Source organism: Felis catus, chromosome B3, assembly GCF_018350175.1.
Source record: "Felis catus isolate Fca126 chromosome B3, F.catus_Fca126_mat1.0, whole genome shotgun sequence".
NCBI classification, from domain to species: domain Eukaryota; kingdom Metazoa; phylum Chordata; class Mammalia; order Carnivora; family Felidae; genus Felis; species Felis catus.
In genome coordinates, this window is record NC_058373.1 from 48,537,124 (window position 1) to 48,564,086 (window position 26,963).

General features: G+C 39.3%; 1 protein-coding gene and 1 pseudogene across 5 annotated transcripts in view; both read left to right on the plus strand.

Moving 5' to 3' along the window:
- The first annotated feature begins 5,021 nt into the window (after positions 1–5,021).
- NEDD4 (NEDD4 E3 ubiquitin protein ligase) overlaps positions 5,022–26,963 on the plus strand; it is a 139,071-nt gene continuing 117,129 nt past the window's right edge. For 2 of the 5 annotated variants that reach the window (XM_045059278.1, XM_045059279.1), the window contains exons 1-2: positions 5,297–5,625; positions 20,881–20,954. In XM_045059278.1, the coding sequence (XP_044915213.1) occupies positions 5,566–5,625; positions 20,881–20,954 (134 nt within the window). In that variant the 5' untranslated portion in view covers positions 5,297–5,565. Of the gene's footprint in view, positions 5,251–5,296; positions 5,626–20,880; positions 20,955–22,755; positions 22,851–26,963 lie in introns of those variants that run through there. The other 3 variants (XM_019832379.3, XM_004001640.6, XM_045059280.1) reach the window with 3 other exon arrangements.
- LOC102901692 lies at positions 22,857–26,662 on the plus strand (annotated as a pseudogene).

Genomic DNA, 26,963 nt, shown 5'->3' on the forward strand with positions numbered 1-26,963 from the left:
CAGTCAGTTAAAGGCCTGAATAGAATAAAAAGACTGTTCTCCCCTAAGCAAGCAGGGATTCTCCAGAAGACAACCTTTGAACTTTATCTGCATTATCAGCTCTCCTGCTGCTGGGCCACACTGCACATTTTGGACGTGCCAACCTCCATAACTGCGTGAGCAATTCCCTCTGGTAAATTTCTTTCATATATGTATATCCCATCAATATGCACGCAATACACCCATTGGTTCTTTCTCTGGAGAACCCTAACACAGTCTCATTAATCTCTGTCTGCAATAGTTCCTCAGATTTCTTTGACTTCTATGTCCTTGCACTTTTGAAAATTACAGACTGGTTGTTTTACAGTAAATGTCCCTTAATTTGGGTATGTCTAATGCCTTTATCATGATTATATTCTAGTTAGTCAGGAATAGCACTGAGGTATGCTCTGTTCTCTGCAATGCATTTTAGCAGATTCAAGATTTTGATCTGCCCCATTACTGATCTTCAGTTTGAATACTTATTGTGGTGCTGTTGTTCAGCCCTTCCCCCTATGTAATTAATAAGTATTTTGTGAAAAGATAAATCAAACTCTGTAAAAATCCCACTTGTCAAATTCTGACTTTACTCATTTAGTATAATTTACATCAGTATGGATTTACGGTATCAGATTTATTGTTGGATTATAATCTGATGCTATCATAATTTATTTTGGTGCTCAAGTTAGTCTGTTTTTTGGCAGTGGGAGCCTCTTTTTGCTGGCTTCTGTGTCCTTTTGACATGTCTCCATCATTACTTCATTATTTTCTGGCATAATAAGATGTTTCATAAACAAGACTCTATAGCAGCATCATGTGTAATAGCAAAACAAAATGAAACAACAGCAAACAAATGTCAAAAAAAGGGAAGCATTGCCTTTAATTGCTGAAGAGGAAAGTTCAAACTCCCTTTTTTTTTTTAAGTTTAAAAAAAGAGAGAGAGAGAGAGAGTTGGGGGAGGGATGAGAGAGGGGGAGAGAGAATTCCAAGCAGACTCTGCACTGTCAGCATGGAGCCCCATGCCCCAGGTGGGGCTTGAACTCATGAACCGTGAGATCATGACCTGAGCTGAAATGAAGCGTAGGATGCTTAACCAACTGAGCCCCCAGGCACCCCTAAAGTTGAAACTTCTTAAAATGGCATGAAAGAGAAAATTAAAACTTTCTGGGTTTCAATGAGAGAAAACTTTTAGAATTTACTTCATTAAAAAAAAAAGTATAAACATAAAAGATAATTCTGTCCTTGAATATAACAAACCCTTGGGAAAAGCTTAGTAATCTGATGTTTCATTTATCTCAACTGACACAAAAATTTTTAAGTAATCTCTAGCCCAATGAGGGGCTTGAACTCATGGCCCCAAGATCAAGAATCGCAAGCTCTACCACCTGAGACAGCCAGGTGCTCCTCAACTGATACAAATTTTGAACTATCATTGAGTGTCAGAGACACCATTGTCATTTATCTAATCAATGCACTGCAGGGGTGCCTGGGTGGCTCAGTCAGTTGAGCATCCGACTTCAGCTCAGGTCATGATACTATGGTTTGTGAGTTCTAACCCCGCATCAGGCTGTCTGCTGTCAGCACAGAGCCTGCTTCGGATCCTCTTTTCCCCCTCTCTTTGCCCTTTGCTGCTCATTTTCTCTCTCTCTCAAAAAATAAATAAATACACTTAAAAATTTTTAAATTATAAAAAATAAACAATGTGCTGCAAACATTTGAAACAGCTAAATCATGTAATAAGAGGTGTTTACAAATTGAAAACAAAACACAAAAAAACACGTTACCCCAATGTCGAACAACAGAAGAATGATTAATTGTGGTAGACTCATTCAATGGCATATCACACAGCAGTGAAAACAAGTTAAATACTACAACCATTTGGCATGAATTTATCTCACAAATAGAATGGTAAGAAAAATGCAAGTCTTCTTATGATTCCATTTATATAAAGATCAAAGAGACGAAAATGAACAATATGTTACTTAGGAGTACATACCCATCTGGTAAAACAATTTAAAAAACACAAGAAAACAGGGCATCTGGGTGGCTCAGTTGGCTAAGCTTCCGACTCTTGATTTCTGCTCCGGTCATGATCTCACCATTTGTGGCTTCGAGCCCTGCATTGGGCTCTGTGCGAACAGTGTGGAACCTGCTTGGAATTTTCTCCCCCACACCCACCCCCCTGTATCTCCCCTGTTCACAGGCTCTCTCTCTCTCTCTTTCTCAAAATAAATAAATACACTTTATAAAATAAAATAAAAAAAAAATTAAAAAAACTTTAGGAAAAAAATAAGAAAATTAAAAAAACCCCAAGAAAACAGTAAACAGAATTCAGAATAGTAGTTATCTCTTGGTAGGGGGAGGAAAGGGGATGGAATAGGAAGGCACAGATGATGCAAAAAAATTGTTGGTAATATTCTTTTCCTCACAGTGGGTGATGAGTGCATTAGTGTTCATTTTTATTCTTCGTACCTTATACATTTTTATAACTTTTTGTATGTACTCAAAATGTAATTTAGAAATTTTTCTACAATTTGAGACACATTGAACATGTTTCCTATGTTGTCTAATATGGCAGTCACCAACCACAAGTAAACATTTTAAATTTAATTGTAAAATTATTCCTTATTTGTCTTAGCCACATTTTAAGTGCTCGACAACCAAGTGAACTGGTGGCTACCATGTTGGTAGTGCAGATACAGATTTCCTTCATAACACAAAGTTTCATTAGACAATACTGGACACAGTGCCTATCTCCAAGAAGAACACCCTTCTAGCACTTCGGTTTTTCTCTCAGGATTGGAGAATGACAAATCCCCAGACTTGGAGAATCCAAGAGCAGAGATGACCTATATCCTAAGTATAGTCTTACATCAAAAGCTTTAAAGAAGTGTCCCTCATCCCCACTGCATGCCAGAGTGTAATGTCAGCAATACTACAGAAGTGATCCAAAGCTTGAATACCCAAAGCAGGCTGGAGACAGGTATCAAGTCTCAGAAGCCACAAAATGATGCAGACAGCCAGCAGCAAACGAGAGAGGTCAGATGCCCTGAAGGGGTTTTCTTCTTTGAGCCTAAAATTCCCTGGCCTGAAGACCAGAAATGGATTGGGAGTGCTGACTTCTCCGTGAATGCCAGAGGGCAAAAATGGTAGCAGAGTGCTAGTTTCCCTGCCTCACCCCCCCCCCCCCATCACTGGTCTCCCTTTCCTCCCTAGTGATAGAACCCAAGGTTCCCCAGAACAGTCTGTATTTGCCAGCCTACCCTGTATTTAGATACAGCTATGTGACTCAGTTCTGTTCTATGAGTTTAAGTAAAAGACTCCATAAGCCTTTCTTAAAAAGACAAGCATGAGACCTGAACTCCCATCTTTATCCCTTCATCTGTCTTGTTGCCTGGAACAGGATGTAAGGGTTGGAGCCTGAGGCACTCTCTGGACTAGAGCATAAGGGCGACACCTATAAATGGCAAAGCAGCCAGCTTTACAGTGCCTGAATTTCTGATGCCTGTGTGGAGCAATGTAGCCTTATTTACCCTGGCCTACCTACCTCTGGACTTAAATGGGAGAACAATATAACATCTACCCTTAAATTCTGTTAGTTTGGGTTACTATTACTAACAGCCAAGTTTCGCTCTAATGGATACAGATGTCTATGATTAGAGACCAGTGGGAAGAAAAATGTTTCCATTAATGCCAGCAGGGAGTGATGAGGGCTCTGCTATGCCCTCCATCCCTGAGATGATGTAGCACCACAGCTGCCGGCTAGAATGTAGAATTAATCTTAACAAAAAGAGGGTTGAGGAAGACCAGTGAACTGATCAGGACTAAGTTTTCTACCACTGGGCAGACAGGAAGCTTAACTATAGGAACTAAGTTCAGTTACAGAAAATTATATAGCACCATTTCTTGCGCTACTGAGCTCTGAGTCTGAGATCTCTACGAGGATTGTACCTCACCATGCCAATGTTAATGTATGAGGTTCAGGGAGGGAGTTTAGAATGGAAGGAGAAAAACAGTGAACCTTAAAGATCTCAAAAATCCAGCGTTAGAGAGAGGAGAGGCAGCCAGCAGATATTAAGAGTAAGAATTAAAGAACTTTCAAACAAGGCTTTTGTATGCTTTAGAGAATAACCAACATTAAAGTATCTTTCATAAGGTTTCCCTTGTTAGATCTGTTATTCAACACCAAAGTCTTCCTGTGATGAGGGAACTATAAAATCCGTCAGACATGACTATAATAAGCATGATTATTCCATAGCACAGGAGGTCCTAGTTCATTGTATTTTTCTCCCTTTTTTCGCTACCTTCCATTGCTGCTACAGGTCAAGGCTTAGTTAAGCAGGTCTAGAGGGTTAAGCCTGGAGGCTGGACGTCATTGGTAGGCTTAAAAGACAGACCATACGACAGGAAATCGCTTATGAATTGGCACAGTGTTTAAAAAATCACAAGGAGAGAATTTCAGATCCTGAGTCCAGGAATGATGAGATCCCTTCAGGCCTCCCCATATGCTGCCACGCTCACGCTGGGCTTTCCCCCACGAGGTCCCAAGGTCCAGCTTCTATTGGAATTGGCAGCCTTTACTAAGAACGCGCTCTGATTTTTGGCTTGTGGTGAAGCTAGGATTAAGCGCTCCTGATCCCAGGCGTCTAGAAAGAGGCAGAGCTATGGAGCGGATCTGAGTGAGACTTGTTGCTGGGGAAAACCGCAGCTTTGTTTCCCAGGGGAAGGGCTGACGTCCCCCGGCCTTCACGGCTTGCTCCACGCGACGCCTGGCGCTGCACCGCTCTCACAGGCGGGCGCGTTGGCCAACCTCCCGGGGCGGGAGCGGCCGGCGCGCCCCCGCCACGCGTGCCCCAGCCACGCGCACTCCCCACGCCCTGAGCCCCGCCACGCGCGTGCCTCCTACCCGAGCCCCTGACGCACGCTGTCCTCACGGCGCGTGCCCCCACCCCCACGCCCCAACAGGCCCGCCGCCGCCGAAGCGCTGCGGGCTCTTTCCCGCCGCGCTTCCTAGTGCCACTAGCGCCCACTGGCCGGGGGAGGCGCTGCCGCCGCCGGGGGAGCACCGCCTCCTCTTCCTCCACCTCCTCCCGCCTCCTCCCAGTTCTCCTCCTCCACCTCCTTCTCACTACAGTTCCCACTCCAGGGCGGGGGCAAGCGCGTCCAGTTTGCTGGAGCCGTTCGGAAATGGCAACTTGCGCGGTGGAGGTGTTCGGGCTCCCGGAGGATGAGGTGCGGGGGCCGAGGGGCTGCGGGGCGGGCTTCCCTTCGCGCTGCTCACCAGCCGGACCGGAGGCGGCGGCGGCGGCCAGAGGGTCGTCTGTCAGCCCCCGCCTCCCCATGCGCGAGCCCCGGGAGCGCGCTGGGCGCCGTGGGGACCTGGGGCGGCCCGGCGCGCGCACGGGGGCGGTGGGGAGTGCTTGCTCTAGCTAGCAGCGTTTTCTTCGCCAGCCTGGAGACTCCACACCCCTCTCCGCCCGGAGCCGCCGCCTTCCTTGTCAGTTTCCTTCAGGAAGCGTAGAGGAGGGGTGCTAGGCAGCGAGCCGCATGAGTGCGCGGGGGACGCGCATCGCCCCGCCGGCCCCTTCCTGCCACCCCCCGCCGAGGGTGCGTGAGCTCCGGGGGGCGGGGGTGGGGTGGGGTGGGGCGGATTTCCCTGGAGTTCAGCATCCCGGCTGTTGTTTAGCCTTCGCTGGCAGAGGCCCGCTGGACTTAACTTCATGGACTTTGACATGAAGACTTCCAAGGGAATTGTCATTAGCTATTTTGGCTTTTATTTTATTATTATTATTTATTATTATTATTTTAATCTGAAATCGTTTTTAATCTTCTAACTGGAGACGGCAGTGGGAAAGTAGGCAGATAGATTGTTCTCTTCATGTTTAGCAACAAGTGCCAAGTGTGGAAAGTTCATGCTATATTTCACCAGTCTTCAGTAATATATAAAAAATAAAGCTGTAATGTATACTTTAAAGAACTTCCCACAGCTATCCAGTTTGAAAATTAAGTTCCATGATTTGAGAAGGTAAAGCTGTCCCTTGCGAAATAACTTAATGCTGGTTATACCTTAACACTTACTAAAAATAAGGGCATTTGAAAAGAGTTGTTCCGTTTTAAATGAGATGTGGCTTCCCTGAATTCTTGATTCAAAATGGGAATGGGTGGGAAATGAAAGGCTATATAGTCTAACAGTGACTAGTTCAGTTTGGGGGGAAAATCAGATTTAAGCATTTTTGTTGACTGGCTAAGCTGTCACATGTACCTGTTATCAAGATTGGACCCAGTTATCTAAGTACATCACCTTAATTTTTATCTTTTGAGAGTGTTGGAATAGTGCCTTCTCTTAGTCACTTGGTATCTTCAAAAGTCTTTTACAAAATGTCTTTTACATTTATCTTGACAGCTCTTTGTACATAAACAGTGGGCAACTTGTTTATGCTGGCAGGTTATCTCAGAGTGTTTTGAGAATGATCATGTGATAGATTAGAATTTAATTTCTCAGTTATTGCCACCAGAAGAGAATCAAAGCAGTGGTGGAAAAATGGTGGCAGCTTGGTAGACCCTCAGAAACAGTAGTCAATGTGTTATGGCTAAAGATGATATTCCGGGTGAGGTCCTTTACCGTTCTGCAGAAGAGATCAGAGGAAAATAATGGAGTGTTGAACCTGTGATAGCTTTCTTCTTATCAGTCATGTCTTCCTGCTTTGCTACAATAAGCTGTTTAATGCAGATAACGTGAAGCTGATATCCAACCCATTCAGGCTGACCTTGGACTTTCTTTCCTTGTTAATATTCAGAGGTAGGTCCTGATTCCAGATTTCTCATCTCTTTCCCTTCCAGGGAATATTGCCAAAGGTATTGTTCACTGTTTTCTCTTTGGTGCAGATTCTGTGTTTTCAGTTACCTGCTTTTCACATCACCCTTCTACCCAGCTGAAATAAGATGAATTATGGCTGTTAGTGGGTGGTCAGTAAGCAATTGGGACTGAAGGCCAGAAACTCCACCCATTGAAATGAGGTTTTCCTGAACTTGCTTCCTGAAGGATTTGTACTTCTGGGAAGTTTCATGGCCTGAGGCCCACTCTGTTTGCCTGATGGGAGTCCATTTGTGAGTCCCAGGACTCAGAGTTCCTTGCAGCTCCCTCTGTCCACTTTGTCCACATTGAGGAAGAGAGTGAGATGGGCAGATAAGAGACATGATGGAGTGCTGTCTTCTGCTTCTCCAGTGTAATTTAGATTATTCATCCAACAGACATTTATTAACTGTCTGTTCTGTATCACGCAGTATGCTGGCCACCAGGGACACAGAGAGAAAAAAAACGGCCCCTGCCTGTTTGTGAGGAGCTCACAGTCTGGTGGGAAAGATAAAAATCACTTGTTTTCTGTTTTCTGGTAGAGGTTGCCATCTCATCACTATTATTTGTCATTTGTTTTCTGGTTCATCACGAAGTAAAAAGAGGGCTTAGAAGAGCTTCCCCCTCACTGTTTGGTTGTTGTTGGTTTTTTTTGTTTTGTTTTGTTTTTGTTTTTTAGAGGAAAAACTTTGCAGATGTGTTATTTTCTAGAACTCACAGACAGTCTGGTAATAGGCAGCCCTCTGCTGTTGATTAAAAGTAAGGTAGCTTTTCTGTTACCGCAAAAAGTGATGATTATTTTAAATTTGAAACTGAAACAAGAAGAAAAACGAACAGGCGTGGGATACAAGATGCTTGGAGAATTAGAATTTAACTGATATTTTTAACTGCTGAGTCACACCATAAGAGCCTATTAATGTTGAAGTAGGCCAAAGTTTAGATCATAATTCCTCTCTATCACTTTTCAGTGAATTTTAGCTATTATTCCACATGTAAATGTCTTTTAGTGAGAGGTGGCCCTGGCTTCACGTGCAGATTTTGTCATAAAGCATGACAAACTAAGGAAGTAGTGTAATATAAGTTATACCAGATTTGCTCTGACAGTCTCTTGGGATTAACAGTAGAGGCCAATTCCCACTTTGGTGAGGAGGAGTGTGGTAGCTATGGACACTGGAATTCAACAACCCTTCTACCCTCTTTTCATGGACTTCCCTGTTATGCAGAGATTAGAAAGCTGGACTCTATGTTTCCCATACTCTCTTGCACTTAGCATTTCTAGAAATGGGTTTTGAAATAGGTTTCCCAGTTTGGTGTACTTACTTGAGGTGTGGAAAGTAGAAATGAAGTGGAGTATAAGTTCGTGTTTCTTTGGCTCTTTCTGCTGCCAAGCATAGTCATGTAGACATTGACTTTTTCTGCCAAAGCATTTTCAGTATCTGGTATCTTGGGGCTTTGGTAGGAAGTTGCAGAACCAGTGGTCGTGGCAACTTCCTGATGACTAGATACAGTATGTTTGTAAAGCCAGCAGATCTGGTGGTGGCTCCTGATTACCTACCTTCCTGACTGGGGCAGAAGTTGGCAGTTTCTTGGGTGGGCCAGTTCTCAGATGTTTCAGGATCCTGTGGGGGCCTCGCCTACAGCCTGCCCCTCCAGCTCTTCAACGATTTTGTAGGCGCCTAATTCCCTGTATTAACTTCTTTCTTTTCAAAACACCTGGAGTGATTTCTGTTTCCTGCAACTGAAAGCTGACTGGAGCAAGGTGAAGAAGGAAGGAAAGGGAAAGAGTTGAGAGTGTCCAGGGCCAGTTTGGAAGTACAGGATGCACCTGTAGAGAAATGGATGCCCTGGGTGGGTGACAGCTACGGCAGCACATCAGCAGCAGGGTAGTTAAGAAGTGCATATTACTGACACTTCGAGACCCATCGATGCCAAGTGGAACCAGACCCCGTCTGCCCTGGCATCATACTGAACCGGGGAGCACAGTGCCCAAGCTTTTATTCACCGCACACAAAAGGAGAAGCACATTTGAAGCTGCACCTGTGTCAGGCCACAAACTTTCATGTATTGTTTTTGCCATTGCTCCTTTTTGGCAGCTCCTTAATTCCAGCCTCATTCTATTTTTCATGGTACCGGAGAAGTGGATACATACAATTCATTTTCTAGCAGTTTGCTTTTGAGTTATTCTAAACCAAGAGAAAAGTTGGAAGCACAGTGCAAATAACTTCAGATCCTCCTCACGTGGTTCTCCTGCTATTGACAAGTCACTACCATTGCCCCATCATCCTTTTTTGCCCTTTTTATTAGTCTTTTTCTAAACCATTGGAGGTCAAGCTGCAGACACAATGCCCTCTCACCTCTAAATGCGCTAGTGTGTATTTTCCTAAAACAAGAACACTTCTACATAACAGCCATCCAACCTCTAAGCCAGAAAATAAGCATGGATATGACACTACCATCCAATCTTCAGATCCCGTCAATCCTTGACAGGTGTTTTAATATTTCCCTTTTTCCTTTCTGGTCCAGGAGCCCATGTGGGAGCATATGCTGCATGTACTTGTCTTTGCAGTCTATTCTAATCTCTATCAGTTCCTTGGTCTTTTTTTGACAGATTACAAGCTGTACAACCTGTAGGATGTTCCTTAGCTGGGGTTTGGTTACTGGTTCTTCAGGACCATGTCAAAGTCATGCTTTTTTGGGCAGGAATCACAGAGATGATGCTGTGTTCTTATCAGTGCATCACATCAGGGGGTAAATGGGATACATGATATTGACTTGTCCCATCACTGTCAATGGTAACCTTGCTCACTTGATCATTTGGGTGTCGTCTGTCAGGTTTCTGTTTTGTCATGTCACCATTTTCCCCTTCCTAATGATTTGTATTTTTTTGTGGGGACATCTTCAGAGATTATGCCAGTAGCCTGTCCTTCCTCACCAGATCTCCATCCACCACTTTCACCATTCATTGATGACTTCCACCTGAATCAAACACCACTATTTTTTTTTTACTTCTATCTTTATTAATAGGCATTCTATGTAAGAAGAGCTTTCCCTTTCTCCTCCATTTATTTATTCATTTATTTACATCAGCATGGATGTGTAGAATTCCACCTTATTCAGTGGGTTGTAATTAATTACTATCATTAAATATTTTGTTGCTCAAATTGTCGGAGTTTGGTCATAGGAAGACTTTTTAAGGGGGTTCCTAGGTCATTGTGACAAGTCTCCATCATTCTTTGAACACTTCATTACATTCTAGCTGAAGATGTTCCAGACTCCTCTTGTATTTTGCCTAGCCCACCATTGTCTAGAACCAACCATTTCTTCTAGGAACATTGGTTTCATTTAGTAGAAAATGGTTTTCATTTTTTATGTTTTTTAATGTTTATTTTATTTATTTTTTGAGAGAGAGCAAGAGAGAGGGAGAGCAAGCGAGCAGGGGAGGGGCAGAAAGAAGGGGAGAGAGAGGATTCCAAGCAGGCTCCACACTGTCAGTGCAGAGCCTAATGTGGGGTTCAAACTCACAAACCGTGAGATCACGACATGAGCCGAAATCAAGAGTTGGATGCTTAACCCACTGAGCCACTCAGGTGCCCTAGTAGAAAATGCTTTTTAGAAGCCAGGCACTAAGATCTAGGTGCTCAGTGTGCTCACACCTGCTGGATGTCATTGCTTTTCAGCAATCTCAGCAAACAGTTAAGTGTGTGTGTGTGTGTGTGTGTGTGTGTGTGTGTACCATGTGTTTATATATGTACATACATAAATGTATACCTATTTCTATATCAATCTGTATTTAAAAATTATTAATTCAGGGGCACCTGGGTGGCTCAGTAGGTGAAGCGCCAGAGTCTTGATTTTGGCTCAGGTCATGACCTCACCATTCCTGAGATCAACCCCCACATCAGGCTCTGTGCTGACAATGTGGTGCCTGCTTAGAATTCTTTCTCTCTCTCATGCTCTCTGCCCCTCCCTGCTCACGCACATGCTTTCTCTTTCTCAAAATAAATAAACATTAAAAAGTAAATAAATAAAAAGCATTAATGCATAGCACTTTCTCAATTTAAAATATCATGCCTCAGGGTTCTTTCCAGTCATAAGTACCTTCTCTACCAATGAAAATTCTTACTTTTCTTAGTCTCACTATATTTACATATTTTCCCAATTCATTTACTTATGTTTTTTGTGTACCTAATTTCCCAATCATGCAAGCATCTTCTCTGTCTGCCACTTGTGCACCCCCACTTTCAGCTTTTATAGTACTGCTGTTGCAACTTTGTGCAACCTCCTCTGTGTCCCAAGCCATTGGGTACCCACTGATGCATCTCTGTATGGCACCTCCCTTTTCCTCTAGTCCCCCATGCTGCTGAGCATGTTGACCATGCACTTCCATGAAACTCCCTCCTCCCCTGACCCCTGCCTAAGGTGGGCCTGACGGTGACTCCTCTGCACCAAAAAGAGAAGGTTAGAAGGGATTAAATGTATGTGTGTATATATATATATATTTTACAGGTAACTATTAGCAATTCATATATCATATAGGAATAGAATCTTGGAGCTGGAAGGCACCTGTAAATAAGTCATTTACGGTGCATAGGGGTATAGAAAATTGAATTTCTATTGACTAGGCTGGAATTCTGGCTCTGTCATTCTCTGTGATCTGGCATAGGTATTTGACATCTGTCAGAGCAGGATATTTACATCAGCTGATGGGGTGACCATCCCCTAGCTGTGTCTGGCATTCATATTTTACAGTACCTAGAGAATGTGAGATTGCTGATTTGAGTTGCTAAACCCACTGTTCTACTGAATTCTGTGGCCATCAGTGTTACTGGCCTCTCCCTTCTCTGTGTGGCTCCCTTGCTAATCCTATCAAAGTTTTAAGAGGATAAACAAATGCAGAAGGTAGGAGAAGTCGGTAGATAAATGCAGGGAGAAAGACACAGCAAAATGAAAAAAGGTTTTGATAAGACTTTCCTGAAGTCTTGAGGAATAAATATGTCTGTGGTGCAACATCATAACTGCATGACCTGACCCAAATGTTTGGCTTCCCCCATCTGAGATATGCTGTGGCAACGAATGCAAACAATCATGCCAGTGCATAAAGATGTTTTAATGAAAATATTCTCCCTCAAAGTAAAAGAGTCAACCTAAATATAATCAGAGCTGCCTTTAATCGAGTGTCTGCTGTATTTCAAGTACCAGGTCACATGTTCTCATACATCAGTTATTTAAAAAAAAATTTTAAGGGGCGCCTGGGTGGCGCAGTCGGTTAAGCGTCCGACTTCAGCCAGGTCACGATCTCACGGTCCATGGGTTCGAGCCCCGCGTCGGGCTCTGGGCTGATGGCTCAGAGCCTGGAGCCTGTTTCCGATTCTGTGTCTCCCTCTCTCTCTGCCCCTGCCCCGTTCATGCTCTGTCTCTCTCTATCCCAAAAATAAATAAAAAACGTTGAAAAAAAAATTTTAAGTATATTTATTTTGAGATAGAGACAGAGAAAGTGAGTAGGGGAGGGGCAGAGCGCGGGAGAGAGAATCCCAAGCAGGCTCTGCACTGTCAGCATGGAGCCTGATGAGTGTCTTGAACTCACAAACTGTGAAATCATGACCTGAGCTGAAACCAAGAGTCGGACGCTTAGCTAACTGAGCCACCCAGGCACCCCTCACACTTCAGTTATAACCATTGAATCAGTTTTGCAAATGTAGATAGTGTTATCCCCATTTTACAGATGAGGAGTCTGAGATTGTGATTTGCTCAAGGACTCAGTCCTATTAGGTAGCAGATCTGGACTTGAATCTCAGATTTCATTAATACTAAAGACTTGGTCTTTCCAGTGTCCTGCTGCAAATAGTTGCCTAAATAAAAGAATTTAACAGAAAGAGTCTCTTTCTTAGGAAGGTTATAAATGTAACATGCAAAATTAACTTGTAACTGTTTTTATGTTCTTCCATATCTTCTGTCTTTTTGTTGTTGTTGTTAATAGGTTTTAGGTAGACCTTGAATTCTGTATTTGCTTAAAATATATTTGTCCAGCAGTGACTATGTGTAAGGCATTTGGATCAGGCCATGAGGTGATAATGATGAAAGGCAGACTTCACTGAATTCACAGCCTACAGGAAGAGAAGGACAGTAATTATGTAATCACACAAACATTTTATAAATGTTATGAAGGAGAAAGAATGTGAGATAAAAACATATAACAGGAAAGATGAATTAATCTTGCATGGTATGAAGGAGGGGAGAAAGTCTAAGGAAAGACTGAGGAAGTCATCTTTAAACTGAACCTAAGGATGAATAGGAGTTAGCCAGGTGAAGAGTGAGGCAAAAAGCCTTGCAGGTAAACAGAACCGCATGTGCAGAAGATGAGATGGAGAGGAACATAAAGAAGACTAGAATGGTGGAGGAGAAAGGACAGTGTCAGGACATAAATCTGGAGAGGAGAGAAGAGCAGAGCCCAGGCAGGCAGCGCCTGAAAGTCACATTAAGGATTTTGAATTGGATCCCCAGTGGAATGGAAACTCACTAAACATGTGTGCGTACATGCACACATGCGCACACACACACGCACACACACCATCATCATCATTGACATTTTAATGTTAATATTTGTTCCTCACATACTTAACTTTTTCCCTACTTATTATTTCTTCATTTCTTGTCACATCTCCTGGCTTTCCATGTAGGATCACTTTTTTCTGCCTGAGGTGTATCCTGTAGAAGTTTTTTTAGTGAGTGTTTGCTGATAATACATTTCCTTGGTTTTGTTTTTGTCTGAAAACATCTTTATTTTGATTTTTTTTTCTTTTTGGGGGGAGCGGGGAGAGGAGTAAAATTTACAAACAGTGAAATGCATGATTTTAAAGTACACTTAGATGTACAGTGCTTTTTTTTTTTAAGTTTATTTATTTTAAGAGAGAGAAAGCATGAGCAGAGGAGGGACAGAGAGGAGAGAGAGAATCCTATGAAGGCCCCACACTGTCAGCACGGAACCCGACGTGGGGCTCAATCCCATGAACTGTGAGATCATGACTTGAGCCAAGATCAAGAGTCAGACGCTTAGCCAACTGAGCCACCCAGATGCCCCAAAGTACAGTGCTTTTCAACATGTCTAACCCACAACTCAGTTAAGATCTAGAATATTTCTATTACTCCAGAATGTCCCTTTGGGCTCTCTTCCAGTCAACTCCCCACTTCACTCTCCAGAGACAACCTTTTATCACCATGGGTTAGTTTTGCCTGTCCTGGAATTTCATATAAATGGAATCATACAGTGTGTACACTTTTGTGTGTGGCTCCTTTTGTCTAATGTAATGCTTTTCAGTTGCCCATGTGGTTGTTTGTATAAGCAACTCATTCTTTTTATTGCTGAGTAGTATTCCATTGTATGAATAAACCAGATGTTTATCCATTTTCCCTCTGACAGATACTTCCATTGTTTCCAGCTTTTGGCTCTTATGAATAAACCTACTGTGAACATTCATCTACACATCTTATGAAAGTATCTTTTCCACAAGTATAGGTTATTAGCTTGATGTGTATCTTTCCAGAGGCATTTTGTGTATAAACGTATATGGTGCCATCACATATAAGAGTAGTGTTAAAATGTGAAGTGATGATGAGCTGTTATTTTTTTGGAAACTATACAGTACTGATTGAATAAGTTAAGTGGTAGTTTTTGAGAAGGGAAATAGTCCCGCAACTGCATTAACTACAGCACTTCCCTTTTTTACCTTCTTGCTCTTTACCTGTGCATATCAACTTTTGTTAAAACACAGGCTACTGGCTCCACCACTGCCTGATTGAGTAGGTATGGGGCCTGAACTTTTGTGTTTCTAATAAATTGCCATGTGGTGCTCATATTACTGGTGCAGGGAATACACTTTGAGAACCACAGCTCTCTCTTAAATCTAAGGATTTTGAGTATTCTAGTTTATTATGATTATTAATGCCAGACGCTTCTTAGGATCTTTGACCATGCATAGCAAATATATAGGAGTCATGTACTCCACCCTTACTGGGATAATCCTCACTTTATGTATTTTCCAGTAAGAGTGATCTAGCATTTACAATTTTGTAACAGGTTTCAAGTAAATTTACACACCAGAGGAAGAAAACTTCTGGCAGTCATAGGTTCAGATTTTTAGTTTTGAAAATATGGTCACCATAAATTATATAACATGTTGCCAAAAAAAAAAAAAAAGAAAAGAAAAAAGAAAGTACATCCCTCCTTCCAACTCTAGTCATTTTTTGTTAAATAAATATGCAATATTATTACATTATGTGAATATAGTATTATTCATGTTGGAACCATTGTGCCATGTTTATAATTATGGCACATTTTTTGTTTGCTTTAGTTTTTTTTTTAAGTTCATTTATTTATTTTGAGAGAGAGAGAGAACAAGTGAGCACAAGTGGGGGAGGGGCAGAGAGAAAGAGAGACAGAATCCCAAGCAGGCTCCTTGCCATCAGAGCAGAGCCCAATGCAAGGCTTGAACTCACGAACTGTGAGATCATGACCTGAGCCAAGATCAAGAGTCAGAGGCTGAACCCACTGAACCACCCAGGTGCCCCTTGCTTTAGTTTTCTGTATACTTGTCACAAATTTGCAAACTGTCTGACAGAGTTTTGAAACTACTCAATGTAAATGTCATATATATATGACATTGAGTGTATGTATGTGTATATAGAGCTATCCATTCCTTTTTCTTCATTCTTGTCAGAGACAACCTCTTGCCACATCGCATTCTATCTGAACTGCTTGCACTCTACACCTGATGTGTAGCCATCACCTGCAGGCTTCCGTTTGCCCTTATTGTGAGAATCCCCTTTATCTTTTTTTCTGTGTTGGAGCTCCTGTTTCTGTAATCTCTTGTCTTCCTCCTCCCTAATTTATTCTATCATTTGCTAATATACATCCTCTGTACAGTAGGCAGGTACTTTTGACTGGAGTATAGCATGATAGGGTTATCTGAACTTGTCATTTCACTGTGAGGTTCTCACATATAAGTACTTACAACATTTGGTTCCTCCCCTCCCTGGCATCATTCAGTTTCCTCAAAGAGAAGTCTTCCAGTCATCTGTTTTGTGGGTATAGATCTGGCAGCCAGTGTTCTGGGCTCACTGTACAAACTTTTCCTTTCTTGATAAAATGCCTTAATCCTTCTTTCAGCTACTTCAGAAAGCTTTGTGGTTAATCAAGAATTTGTTAGCCTCTGCTATGTGCCAAGTATTCTACTGAGTTTCACAGAGGATACAAAGATAATGAAAAGATAAGTTTCCTGAGCTTCAAAATACCACAATTTTATTTTTTTTTTCTTTTTTTTTTTAAGACCTTAGCTTTTGAGCCTAAAAATACCACAATTTTAATAGTGCAGAAAGACACATCGTTTATCTCCGCAGATACAAGACCATATGTGATAAGTGCTGTAAAAGTGGGCTTTAACATCGAGAGGGGAAAATTCATTTCAACTATGAAATCTTTTTGAAAAGATGGCATTTTGACTTTGAGGAAAAGGCAGGCCTTTCTTAAAGAAAAAACTTCAATGTAAATTTATCAAAAAGTTATAACTTAAAAAAGTTATAAATTATGACTTAAAAATTTATAATTTATAAAAGTTATAAAATTTACAAAAAGTTTAAGTTAAAGAAAAACCTTCATCATCTCATTATTTTAATAGTTATTATCGCTGTTAAATATTTCCTTCTAATCTTCATCCATCTGCATATCTTTTTTCAGTTATCACAGAATAAATATCACTCTGCATCCTGATTTTTCCAATTAACATTATAATTATTTTCTGTCATTAAATGATTCTCTCTCTCTCTCTCTCTCTCTATATATATATATATGTATTTTTTTTTAATGTCCATCCACTTTTGAGAGACAGAGATAGAGTATGTGCGCACAGGAGCAAGGAGGGGCAGAAGAGGGAGAGAGAGAATCCCAAGGAGGTTCCTTGCTGTCAGCACAGAGTGCCCACACGGGTGGGGCTTGACCTGATCCAAGATCAAGAGTCGGATGCTTAACCCACTGAGGCACCCAGGTGCCCCTGTCATTAAAAAATAATAATACATTTTATTTTTTTTTTTTAATTTTTTTTTTCAACGTTTATTTATTTTTGGGACAGAGAGAGACAGAGCATGAACGGGGGAGGGGCAGAGAGAGAGGGAGACACAGAATCAGAAACAGGCTCCAGGCTCTGAGCCATCAGCCCAGAGCCTGACGTGGGGCTCGAACTCACGGACCGCGAGATCGTGACCTGGCTGAAGTCGGACGCTTAACCGACTGCGCCACCCAGGCGCCCCTTTTTCTTTTTTTTTTTTTTTTAATTTTTTTTTTCAACGTTTATTTATTTTTGGGACAGAGAGAGACAGAGCATGAACGGGGGAGGGGCAGAGAGAGAGGGAGACACAGAATCAGAAACAGGTTCCAGGCTCTGAGCCATCAGCCCAGAGCCTGACGAAAAAATAATAATACATTTTAAATGACTGCTCAGGTGATACAGGACAGCTCTACATTTCCTATTCCTGGAAATGGGGGCATTGACAAAAGATTAAGGAGCAGTTGGTAGCTATTTTCATGAATTGTGGAGAAAATCTCAGGTCTGGAAAGCTGCTTTTAATTACTGTAGCCTCCTGCATAGATAACACATTACCATTTTATTGGGTACTGTCATTGAGAAAAGCCGCATACCTTTGCCTGCCATTTGTGACTTTTACATTTCACTTTCAAAAATCAGGAAAGCTCTCTTAGGAGTGGAGGGGAAACTCAAACTTTAGCAAACAGCTGTGGTCTGTTTCCGTTTTGAATAAGGAAGAGTTGTTTAATTTTTGTTTCTTTTTTCCTCATTTGAGCACTGTCCAAGTTTCTATTAACAGTACTTTGAATATCATGTTTCCAAAATTATTGAAGAGTTTAGTTTCTAGTTGCATTTATGCTCTTCATTTTCAAAGATGATGTGAGGTATGATCTGCTTATGGATGTGATTGCAAAGCCCCATTTTGACAATTTTCTAACATTAATTTGTAAAATGCACAGATGTGAATGGAAATGTGAAAATAAAGGGCATTTCTTATTTAATTTTATGACAAAAATCTCAAGTCAGTATAGCTTCACGAATCCATTAACACCAGCAGCATCGAAAATAACTAGTTCTGATTTTTGTGGAAGGAAATGCAAGAAGGTTTAAAAGTCAAATGTATTTGTCACTGTGAATAATTTATCATCCCCTGGAATTTTTAAAATGAATGCTTGTTACGTTTTTCTCCAGGAGACTTCTGGGGGGTTTTTTCAGTAGAGGCTTCACCAATATGGATTAACTATTTCAGATTGTTTCCTCGATTAAATTTATATCTAAATTATAAACACTTGTCTGTGTTTACAAAAGTTGGGATTTTCAAATAACATTATTTGCTGATGGCACTTTTCATTACACTTGACCACTTGAAAATGTTTGTATTTATTTATTAAGTCATCTCAGAAAAGTGTTCTGATTTTCAGAATTCAGTGTGGGAGATCAGTACCTAATAAAGTGCAGCCATTTCCCAGTCAAGTGGTATAGTAAAAATGTGGCTATTGGGGCCAGTAGAATCCTTTAATGGGCCTATTTAGTCAGTGGGACTTTCCAGGAAGAGTGACTGCAGATCTTTTCAGTTTTTTGGGAATCAGTCCCTGCAGAAAACTGAAATTTCAGTTCACATATTTTTCTCTCTGGTTTTTAATTCCATCTTTCTTCTGATACCTGAGGATTTCCCTTCTTTCTTGCACCATCAGCTCTGTATTTAGTTCTATTTAGGGATAGAGGAAACATATTTTATCTAGCATCTTTTGTAAAGATTTTTGTATTATCTGAATTTATCATCTGTTTTAGAGCTAATAGAATATTCCCATTATCATATTTGTTCAGTGAACTTCCAGGAATGAGGGTGGTTGTAAGCATTTAGAAATAGAAGAAGATTGAAATAAACATTCTGTGATATGTGTATTACCTCCTTTCCAGACCTCTGCTCAGAAGGGAATATGACTGACTACTTGATGATGGAATGATTGTATAATAGAATCCATGAGGTTGCTCTCTGCTGGGCAACACTTATTTCATATTTCTTGATCTTAGAAATACTCCTGTGAATGCTGTTGTGCTTATGTCCTTGAGTACGTGAGTGAAAGTTTATCTAGGGACTAGACCTAAAAGTAGAATTTCTGAGTTATTAATTTAGAACATTAGTAGGTTTTCCAAATTTCTCTTCAAAATGAATCTTCAATGTATACTTCCTAACAACAGTGTATTAGATTTCTCCCTGATTACTGGTGAGATTGAATATCTTTTCATGTATTAACTGTACATTCTCTATGATTTCTTGTCTTAGACTGTTTATATTTCACCCCCAGGTTTTTCGGAGTTCTTTATGGATTCTAGATAATCGTAATTTGTCAGTGGCACACATTTTAGATACTAACACCTTGTCTGTCCCCTTGACTTCTCATTTTGTTCATGGCATCTCTTGCAAAAGGTATATAATTTTAATATCAAATCTAACCACTTTTCCCATTAGAGTTTGTATTTTTTAAAATCTTTCCTACCCCACTGTCATAGAAATATTCTAAAATTTCTTATGAAAATTTTAAAGTATTCTTTTTTTGCTTTTAGACTTTAACGTAGTTGCAGTTTGTTTCTGTATATAAGATAAGATAGTGGTTGAATGTTATTGTTTACTTCTTTACTCATTTTTACTCTTACCTATTAATTTTACAATTGTTAAAACCTATGAAAAAATTTGGGGGTGAGGGAGTTAGAATTGTATTGAATTTATAGGTTACTTTGGAGAAAACAGACAATAATTGGAATAATTCCATCCATGAACACAGTAAATTTCTTCATTTACTTAAGTCTTTTTTGTGTTCTTCAATAAGTTTTTATAATTTTATCCATAAAAGTGTTTTACATTTCTTATTAATTTTATTTCTCTGTGTCTAATAGTTTTGCTTACTTGGGAATTTTTTAAAAATAAGCATTCTGTTTTGTAATATTTTCTTACTCACCTTTTAATTTCAAACAACCTAAAATCTACAGGACAGTTAAAATAGTGCAGTGAACACCTGTATAACCCTCAGCTAGATCCACAAATTGGTAACATTTTACTTATTCCTTTATTTACACACACACACACACATTCACATTCAACATTTTATTTGCTTAGCCATTTAAATGTAAATTGTACTCTATCACATTTTATCCCTAAGTATTTCAATATGTATCTCAAAAGACATTCTTATATTAAACCTCATAACAGTATATAATACCTAGGATATTTAGTACTTGATATATTACAGTATCAATATACTATAGTTTTATTTACTGTACAATCTATTGAGTGAGATTTTTGAAACAATGAGCCTAGGGAAAAAAAGAGAGACACGACCAAGAAACAGACGCTTAACTATAAATAACCATCTGGGGAGGTGGGGGTAGGGATGGGGTAAATAGGATGGGATTGAGGAGCGCACTGGTGGTGATGAGCACCGGGTGTTTTTTTTTTGTTTTTTGTTTTTTTTTTATTTAAGTGTTGAATCACTGAATTGTACACCTGAAAGTAATATTACACTGAATGTTAACTAACTAGAATTTAAATAAAAACTTTAAAAAAATTACCTTTTGAATAGTTATTACAAATGATTATAAGCTCTTGATTTTTATTGTGTACATAGCAACAATGATAAATATTGCTACTAGGAATTTGTATGTAAATTTTCTTGGAAGCAAAGGTAAGGTCTTAATGTAATAGTTTAACACTAGTTTATTTGTGTTTTCTTTGTATATATCAAGTTATCCACAAATAACAATATAGTTTTTTATTTTCTCTCATATCTTTTTAATCAGATTAATTCTTAAAAAAGATTCCTCCAAGTAATTTTAATATCCTGAATACTTTATTTGAGATATATATATATTTAAAGGTATGTGTCTTAGATAGGTTATAAAGTACATGAAAATAGTATATAAATTTTTGTATTTTAGGAAAATTCCCGAATTGTGAGGGTCAAAGTGATAGCTGGAATAGGCCTTGCCAAAAAGGATATCTTGGGAGCTAGGTAAGTATATCAAGTCGGTTTGTAATTTTAAAACTGCACTGGTTATTTAATTTTTTCTAAACTTTGGTTTCCTGCATAATTAAATAATATTATTAATAGGTAAATTATTGTGTAAGGCAGAATGATTATATTTCCAATTGGTGTTTTACTAAATTCGTTGCTATCTGAACTATCACATAGCAAGGTTGGGGATTCTGGAAGGGAAAGACACAGAGAGTAGATTCCCAAACTGTGCCGATGGACATCTGCTGACCCTGAATCACACATGTGATAGCAGATTCAAAGCATCTCAACTAAAGTAAAAAAATCTGGGGCCCCTGGGTGGCTCAATTGGTTAAGCGTTCAACTTCACCTTAGGTCATGATTTCACAGCTCGTGAATTCGAGCCCCGCTTCAGGCTCTGTGCTGACAGCCCAGAGCCTGGAGCCTGCTTTGGATTCTGCCTCCCTCTTTGTCTGCTCCTCCCCAACTTATGCTCTCTCTCTCTCTCTCTCTCTCTCTCTCAAAAATAATAAATAAAACATTCTTTAAACAATTTTTTAAAAATAAAGAAAAAGATCTGAATAGAGATAAGAGTTGTTGCCCAAGAAACATGGTTTGTAGTTCTTGTCCAAATAAGATAATTAATTATATGATAAAAGAAAACAAATAATGATCAGAGAAAAATTGCAGAATCCAGAGTCTCCACAACTTAATATTTATAATGTTTAGGATATAATTGAAAATTATATGATCTATAAAGAACCAGGAAAATGGAACACGTCTCAATAGCATGCTTATACTTGATATTATACCAGTAAAGATTGAAAATTTCAGGAATGAGATAGAAACCATAAAAAATAATTCTAGAACTGAAAAATACAATATTTGAAATTAAAAGTCTTGGTGGAATTGACAGCAGAATGCCGATGAAGAGGAAGACTTAATTGCCTTAAAATTAGATCAGTAGAGATTATTTTCCAATTAGAAAATGACAGAGACAAAGATTGAAAAAAACTTTTTAAATGAACAGTGACTCAGGGATTTGTTACAGAATATCAGACAGTCTAACATACATGTAGTTAGAGTCCTAGAAATAGAAGAGGCAAAATTTTTTTTTAAGTTTATTTATTTATTTTGACAGAGAGAGTGAGAGAATGTGAGTGGGGGTGAGGTAGACACAGGGAGAGAGAGAATCCCGAGCAGGCTCTGTACTATCTGTGTAGAGTCCAACACATGGGGCTCAAACTCATGAATCATGATTTCATGACCTGAGCCAAAATCAAGAGTTGGACACTTAACCGACTGAGCCAAAATCAAGAGTTGGACAGTTAACCGACTGAGCCACCTGAGGCAAAACATTTTTTAAGAAATGATGGCTGAGCTTGGGATTCTCTTCCTCTCACCCTCTGCCCTTCTCCCCTGCTCACACTCTCTCTAAAATTAAAAAAAAAAAAAAAAAGAATGGCCAATTTTTAAAAATCTGATGAAAGATACAAATAGATAGTATCCAGAAATCCCAAGCAGGATAACACTAAGAGGAACAAGTGAGGCACATCATAGCCAAACTGTTGAAAGACGAGTATAAGGAAAAATCCTGACAGAAGAAAGAGAAGAAAATGACGTATTACGTGCATGGGAACTACCAATTTGGTTAAGGGCTGACTTCTCCCAAGAAACTATGGAGGCCAGAAGAAAATGCAACAATAGAATAACAGTTGTCAATCCAGAATTCTGTATTCGGTGAAAATGTCCTTTAGGATGATGACAAAATAACAGCACTTTCAGATAAAAGAAAACTATAAGGTTTTATCATTGGCAGACCTGCAGTATAAGAAGAGCCAAAGGAAGTTCTTCCAGCTAAAAAAGAATGATAATAGATGGAAACACAGATCCTCAGAAAGGAATAAGGAAATGGTAAATATCTGGGAATATGAAAAATACCTTATGTTGTTTTTATCATAACTTAAAAAAAATAAAACGTATGCCTGCTTAAATCACAAATTACAACATTTCTTACAGGATTTATGTTATATGTAGATGGAATATATATAACAACTATAGCTTAAAGGACAGGAATGGGTGTGGGTTATTGTGATGAAAGAAAAACAACTGAATTTAGTTGCCTCCTGGGCATTTTACATTATGACAACCCTGCTCACACCCAGGGTCTGGACATTTAGATAAGGACCTGAGCTCAGGATTTCTATCACAAGTTCCCCCTGTGTGTTCTCCAGGGCACCTTTTTAAAATAACCACTTAGAGTTAAGACCACAAAAAGTTAGTGACGTCCACCCCAATCACCGTATAAGTAATAGGTGGTTGCTACCTTGTTCTTTATCACTTACTCACTCATGACTTGGTAATGGAAGACTGCCCTTCTGGCTCATTGCTTTCCCTTCCACCACCCCTCCCCCCCATTTCCTCCTGTTTCTGGGATCTCTAAGTAACAAATCTTGTGACTTACTTCCTTTGTGTGGGTATATTAAAACTGCCTTCAATCAAAATGACCCTGAGGTTTTCACTTCCCCAAAGCAGGAGCTCACATGCTGAGGAGCTACCTGTCAACTCCATGCGGGTGGTTTATTCCTCCTCACTCAGCACATCATAATTTGCACATTCTTAATATAATACACCAGTTCCTGCTCCTCAACACAGTTATGGACCTGTTTAGTAGAGTGGTACAATATTAAATGTAAGTGGAATAAAAAATTAAGGGTGTGTTTTATAAGACTTAGATAAGCCACTGAATATAATGTAAAGGATTATAGATAGAAAAACCAAAAGATATTTTTAAATGAAATTCCTGAGAAAATAAATAATTAAAAGGCCAAGAAATGAGTAAATGATCAAGAAAAGAAAAAAAAGAGGGAAAGAAAAGAATAAAAACGAATAATAAATTGGTAGACCTAAATTCAATCTTATCAATAATAACATTAAACATTAATGGACTAAGGCAAATATGAGGCAGAGTCAGAGGTTGTTAGAATAGATTGAAAAACAAGACCCGATTACATGTTGTTTATAAAAGATGCATCTAAAAAATAAAGGCACAGCTAAGGTGAAATAAAATGCATCCAAAGAAATATGCCATACAAACAGTAAGTGTAAAAAGACTGATGTAGATTTATTAATATCTGATAAAATAGATTTCAACACCAGAAAGTATTTGTAGACGTGTCATAACAATAAAAGAGTCTGTAACCAGGAGGTTACAAGAGGCTGTAACCATCATAAATCATAAATAAATTATAAAACAATCATAAATATGTGCCTGATAACAGAACTTGAAAATAATATGCATAATGTTATGCATGATAATATGCAACATAATATTTTGCAGCCAAGCTGGACAGAATTAAAAGGACAAATAAAAAATTCCATAATCATAGTTGGAGACATTAACACCTCTCTCACCAGTTGATGAAACAACTAGATTAGAAAATCAACAAAAACATAAATTTGAACAATATTGTGAACAACTTCAACATAAGGAACACTATTTCCAACAATTGCATGTATACATTCTTTTCAGGTGGACATAGTACATAAACTAGCATAGCCCATAAATATATTATCTATTTCTGCATGACTCTGATTACCATAAACTTAGCAGCTTAAAAGAATGCACACATATTATCTCATAGTTTCTGTGGGTCAGAATCCTTTCATGCTTTAGCTGTGTTGTCTACATTAGGTTCTCATAGAGCTGCAATCAAGGTATTGGCCAGGGGTATGACCTCATCTGAGACTTACTTGGGGAAGGGTCCACTTTCAAACTCATGTGATTATTAATAGCATATAGTTCCTTGTAGGCTGCCAGACTGACGGTTTCAGTTTTGCTGGCTGTCAGACAGAGGAGACCCTAAGTTCCTTGCCTTATGACCTTCTTCATATGGCAGCTCACAAGCTAACATCTTGCTTTTTCAAAGCTAGCAAAGGCGGGGGTCTCCAAGCATACATAGTCTTTTGTAATGCAATCATATACATTTTGTCAGTTTTTCCATAATGTATTTTAGGATTGGTTAGGATGCATAGGTTCTTCCCACATTTAAGAGGAGGATACCAAAAAGGGCATGAAAAGTAGGAGGTGGAGATAATAGGAGCTACCCTACAGCCTGTCAGTCATAATATTTTGGGCCATAAAACAATAAACAACTGCAAAATTCACATTCTTTTGAAGTGTGCATGGTACATTCACCAACATAGACCATGTTAGGACAAGTCTCAGGAATTCTGAAAACATTGAAATTATATATAGGAAGTTCTCTGATAACAATGAAATAAAGTTGTTAATGAGTAACATGATGTTTTGAAAAACCCAAATATTTGGAAATAAAGCAATACTCTTCTAAATAATATGAGTCAGAGAAGGGATCACAAGAGAAGTTAGGAAAAAATTTGAACAGAATGAAAATGAAAATACACAATATTAAAATTTGTGAGATGCAGCTAAAGTAATATTTAGAGGAAAATGTATAGTTTGGAAATGCCTAACTTAGAAAAGAAGCAAAATCTAAATGAATGATTTGAGTTCTGATCTTAAGAAATTAGAAAAAGAAGAGCAAATTAATTCCAAAGTAAGCAGAAGGAAGAAAATAATAAAGGTAACGACAGAAATTAATGAAGTAGAACATGCGTAATGATAGAAAAAATCATTGAGGTTGGGGCATCTGGGTGGCTCAGTCAGTAAAGCAGCCGACTTTGGCTCAGGTCGTAATCTCATAGTTCATGAGTTCAAGCCCCACATCGGGCTCTAGGCTGGCAGCTCAGAGCCTGGAGCCTACTTCTGATTCTGTGTCTCCCTCTCTCTCTGCTCCTCCCCCACCTGCACTCTGTCTCTATCTCTCAAAACTGAATGAACATTAAAAAAAAATTTTTTTTAAGTCATTGAGGTCAAAAGCTTATTTTTTGAAGGGACCAATAAAAATTTTAAACTTATAGCTATATTGATCAAGAACAAAAGAGAAGGCACAAATTCACAAATTACCATAATGGGAATGAAAGCAGAGGGATTGCTGTAGAGCCTATGGAATTGAAAAAGACAAAAAGGGAATACTGTGTACAACTTCATGCTAATAAAGAATTGGACACAACTTAGATGAAATAGACAAAATTCTTGAAAGACACAAATTACCAAAATCAATCACAGAAGAAATAGAAAGCCTGAGTAGCCCTATATTGAATGATATATAACAATATATGACCAGGTAGGCATTTTCCTAGAAATGTAAGGTTTGTTCAACATTAAAAAAAAAAAAAAAATCTATCAATGTAGGATATAGTGGAAGTGCCTTCACTTTCAGTCTTTTTGGCCTTGGCCACAGAAGCAAGATGACAAAAGGGATGTCGTCATTTGGAAAGCATCACAGTAAAATGCACATAGTTTGCCGCCATTGTGTTTCTAAGGCCTACCGCCTTCAGAAGTTGACCTGTGGCAGATGTGGCTGTCCTGCCAAGTGGAAGAGAAAGTATAACTGGAGCGCCAAGGCTAAAAGATGAAATACCACTGGGACTGGTTGGATGAGACACCTAAAAATTGTATCCCAGTAGATGAAAGCATGGATTTCATGAAGGAACAACACCTAAACCCAAGAAGCAGCTGTTGCAGCATCCAGTTCATCTTAAGGATTTCAACGATTAGTTACACAATAATAAATGATCTGATTTTTAAAAAAAAATCTATCAAGGGTGCCTGCATGGCTCAGTCAGTTAAGCATCCAACTTCAGCTCAGGCCATGATCTCACAGTTGTGAGTTTGAGTCCCGCATCAGACTCTCTGCTGTCAGGACAGAGTCTGCTCTGGATTCTCTCTCTCTCTCTCTCTCTCTCTCTCTCTCTCTCTCTCTCTGCCTTTCTCTCAAATAAGTAAACATTAAGAAAAAAAATCTATCAATATAATTCATCATATTTATATGGTACAGAAATAAAAACACATTTTCACTTCAGTAGGTATGGAAAGTACATTTGACAAATCCAATACCTGTTCACGGTAAAAAAAAAAAAAAAAAAATCACAGCAAGCTAAGAA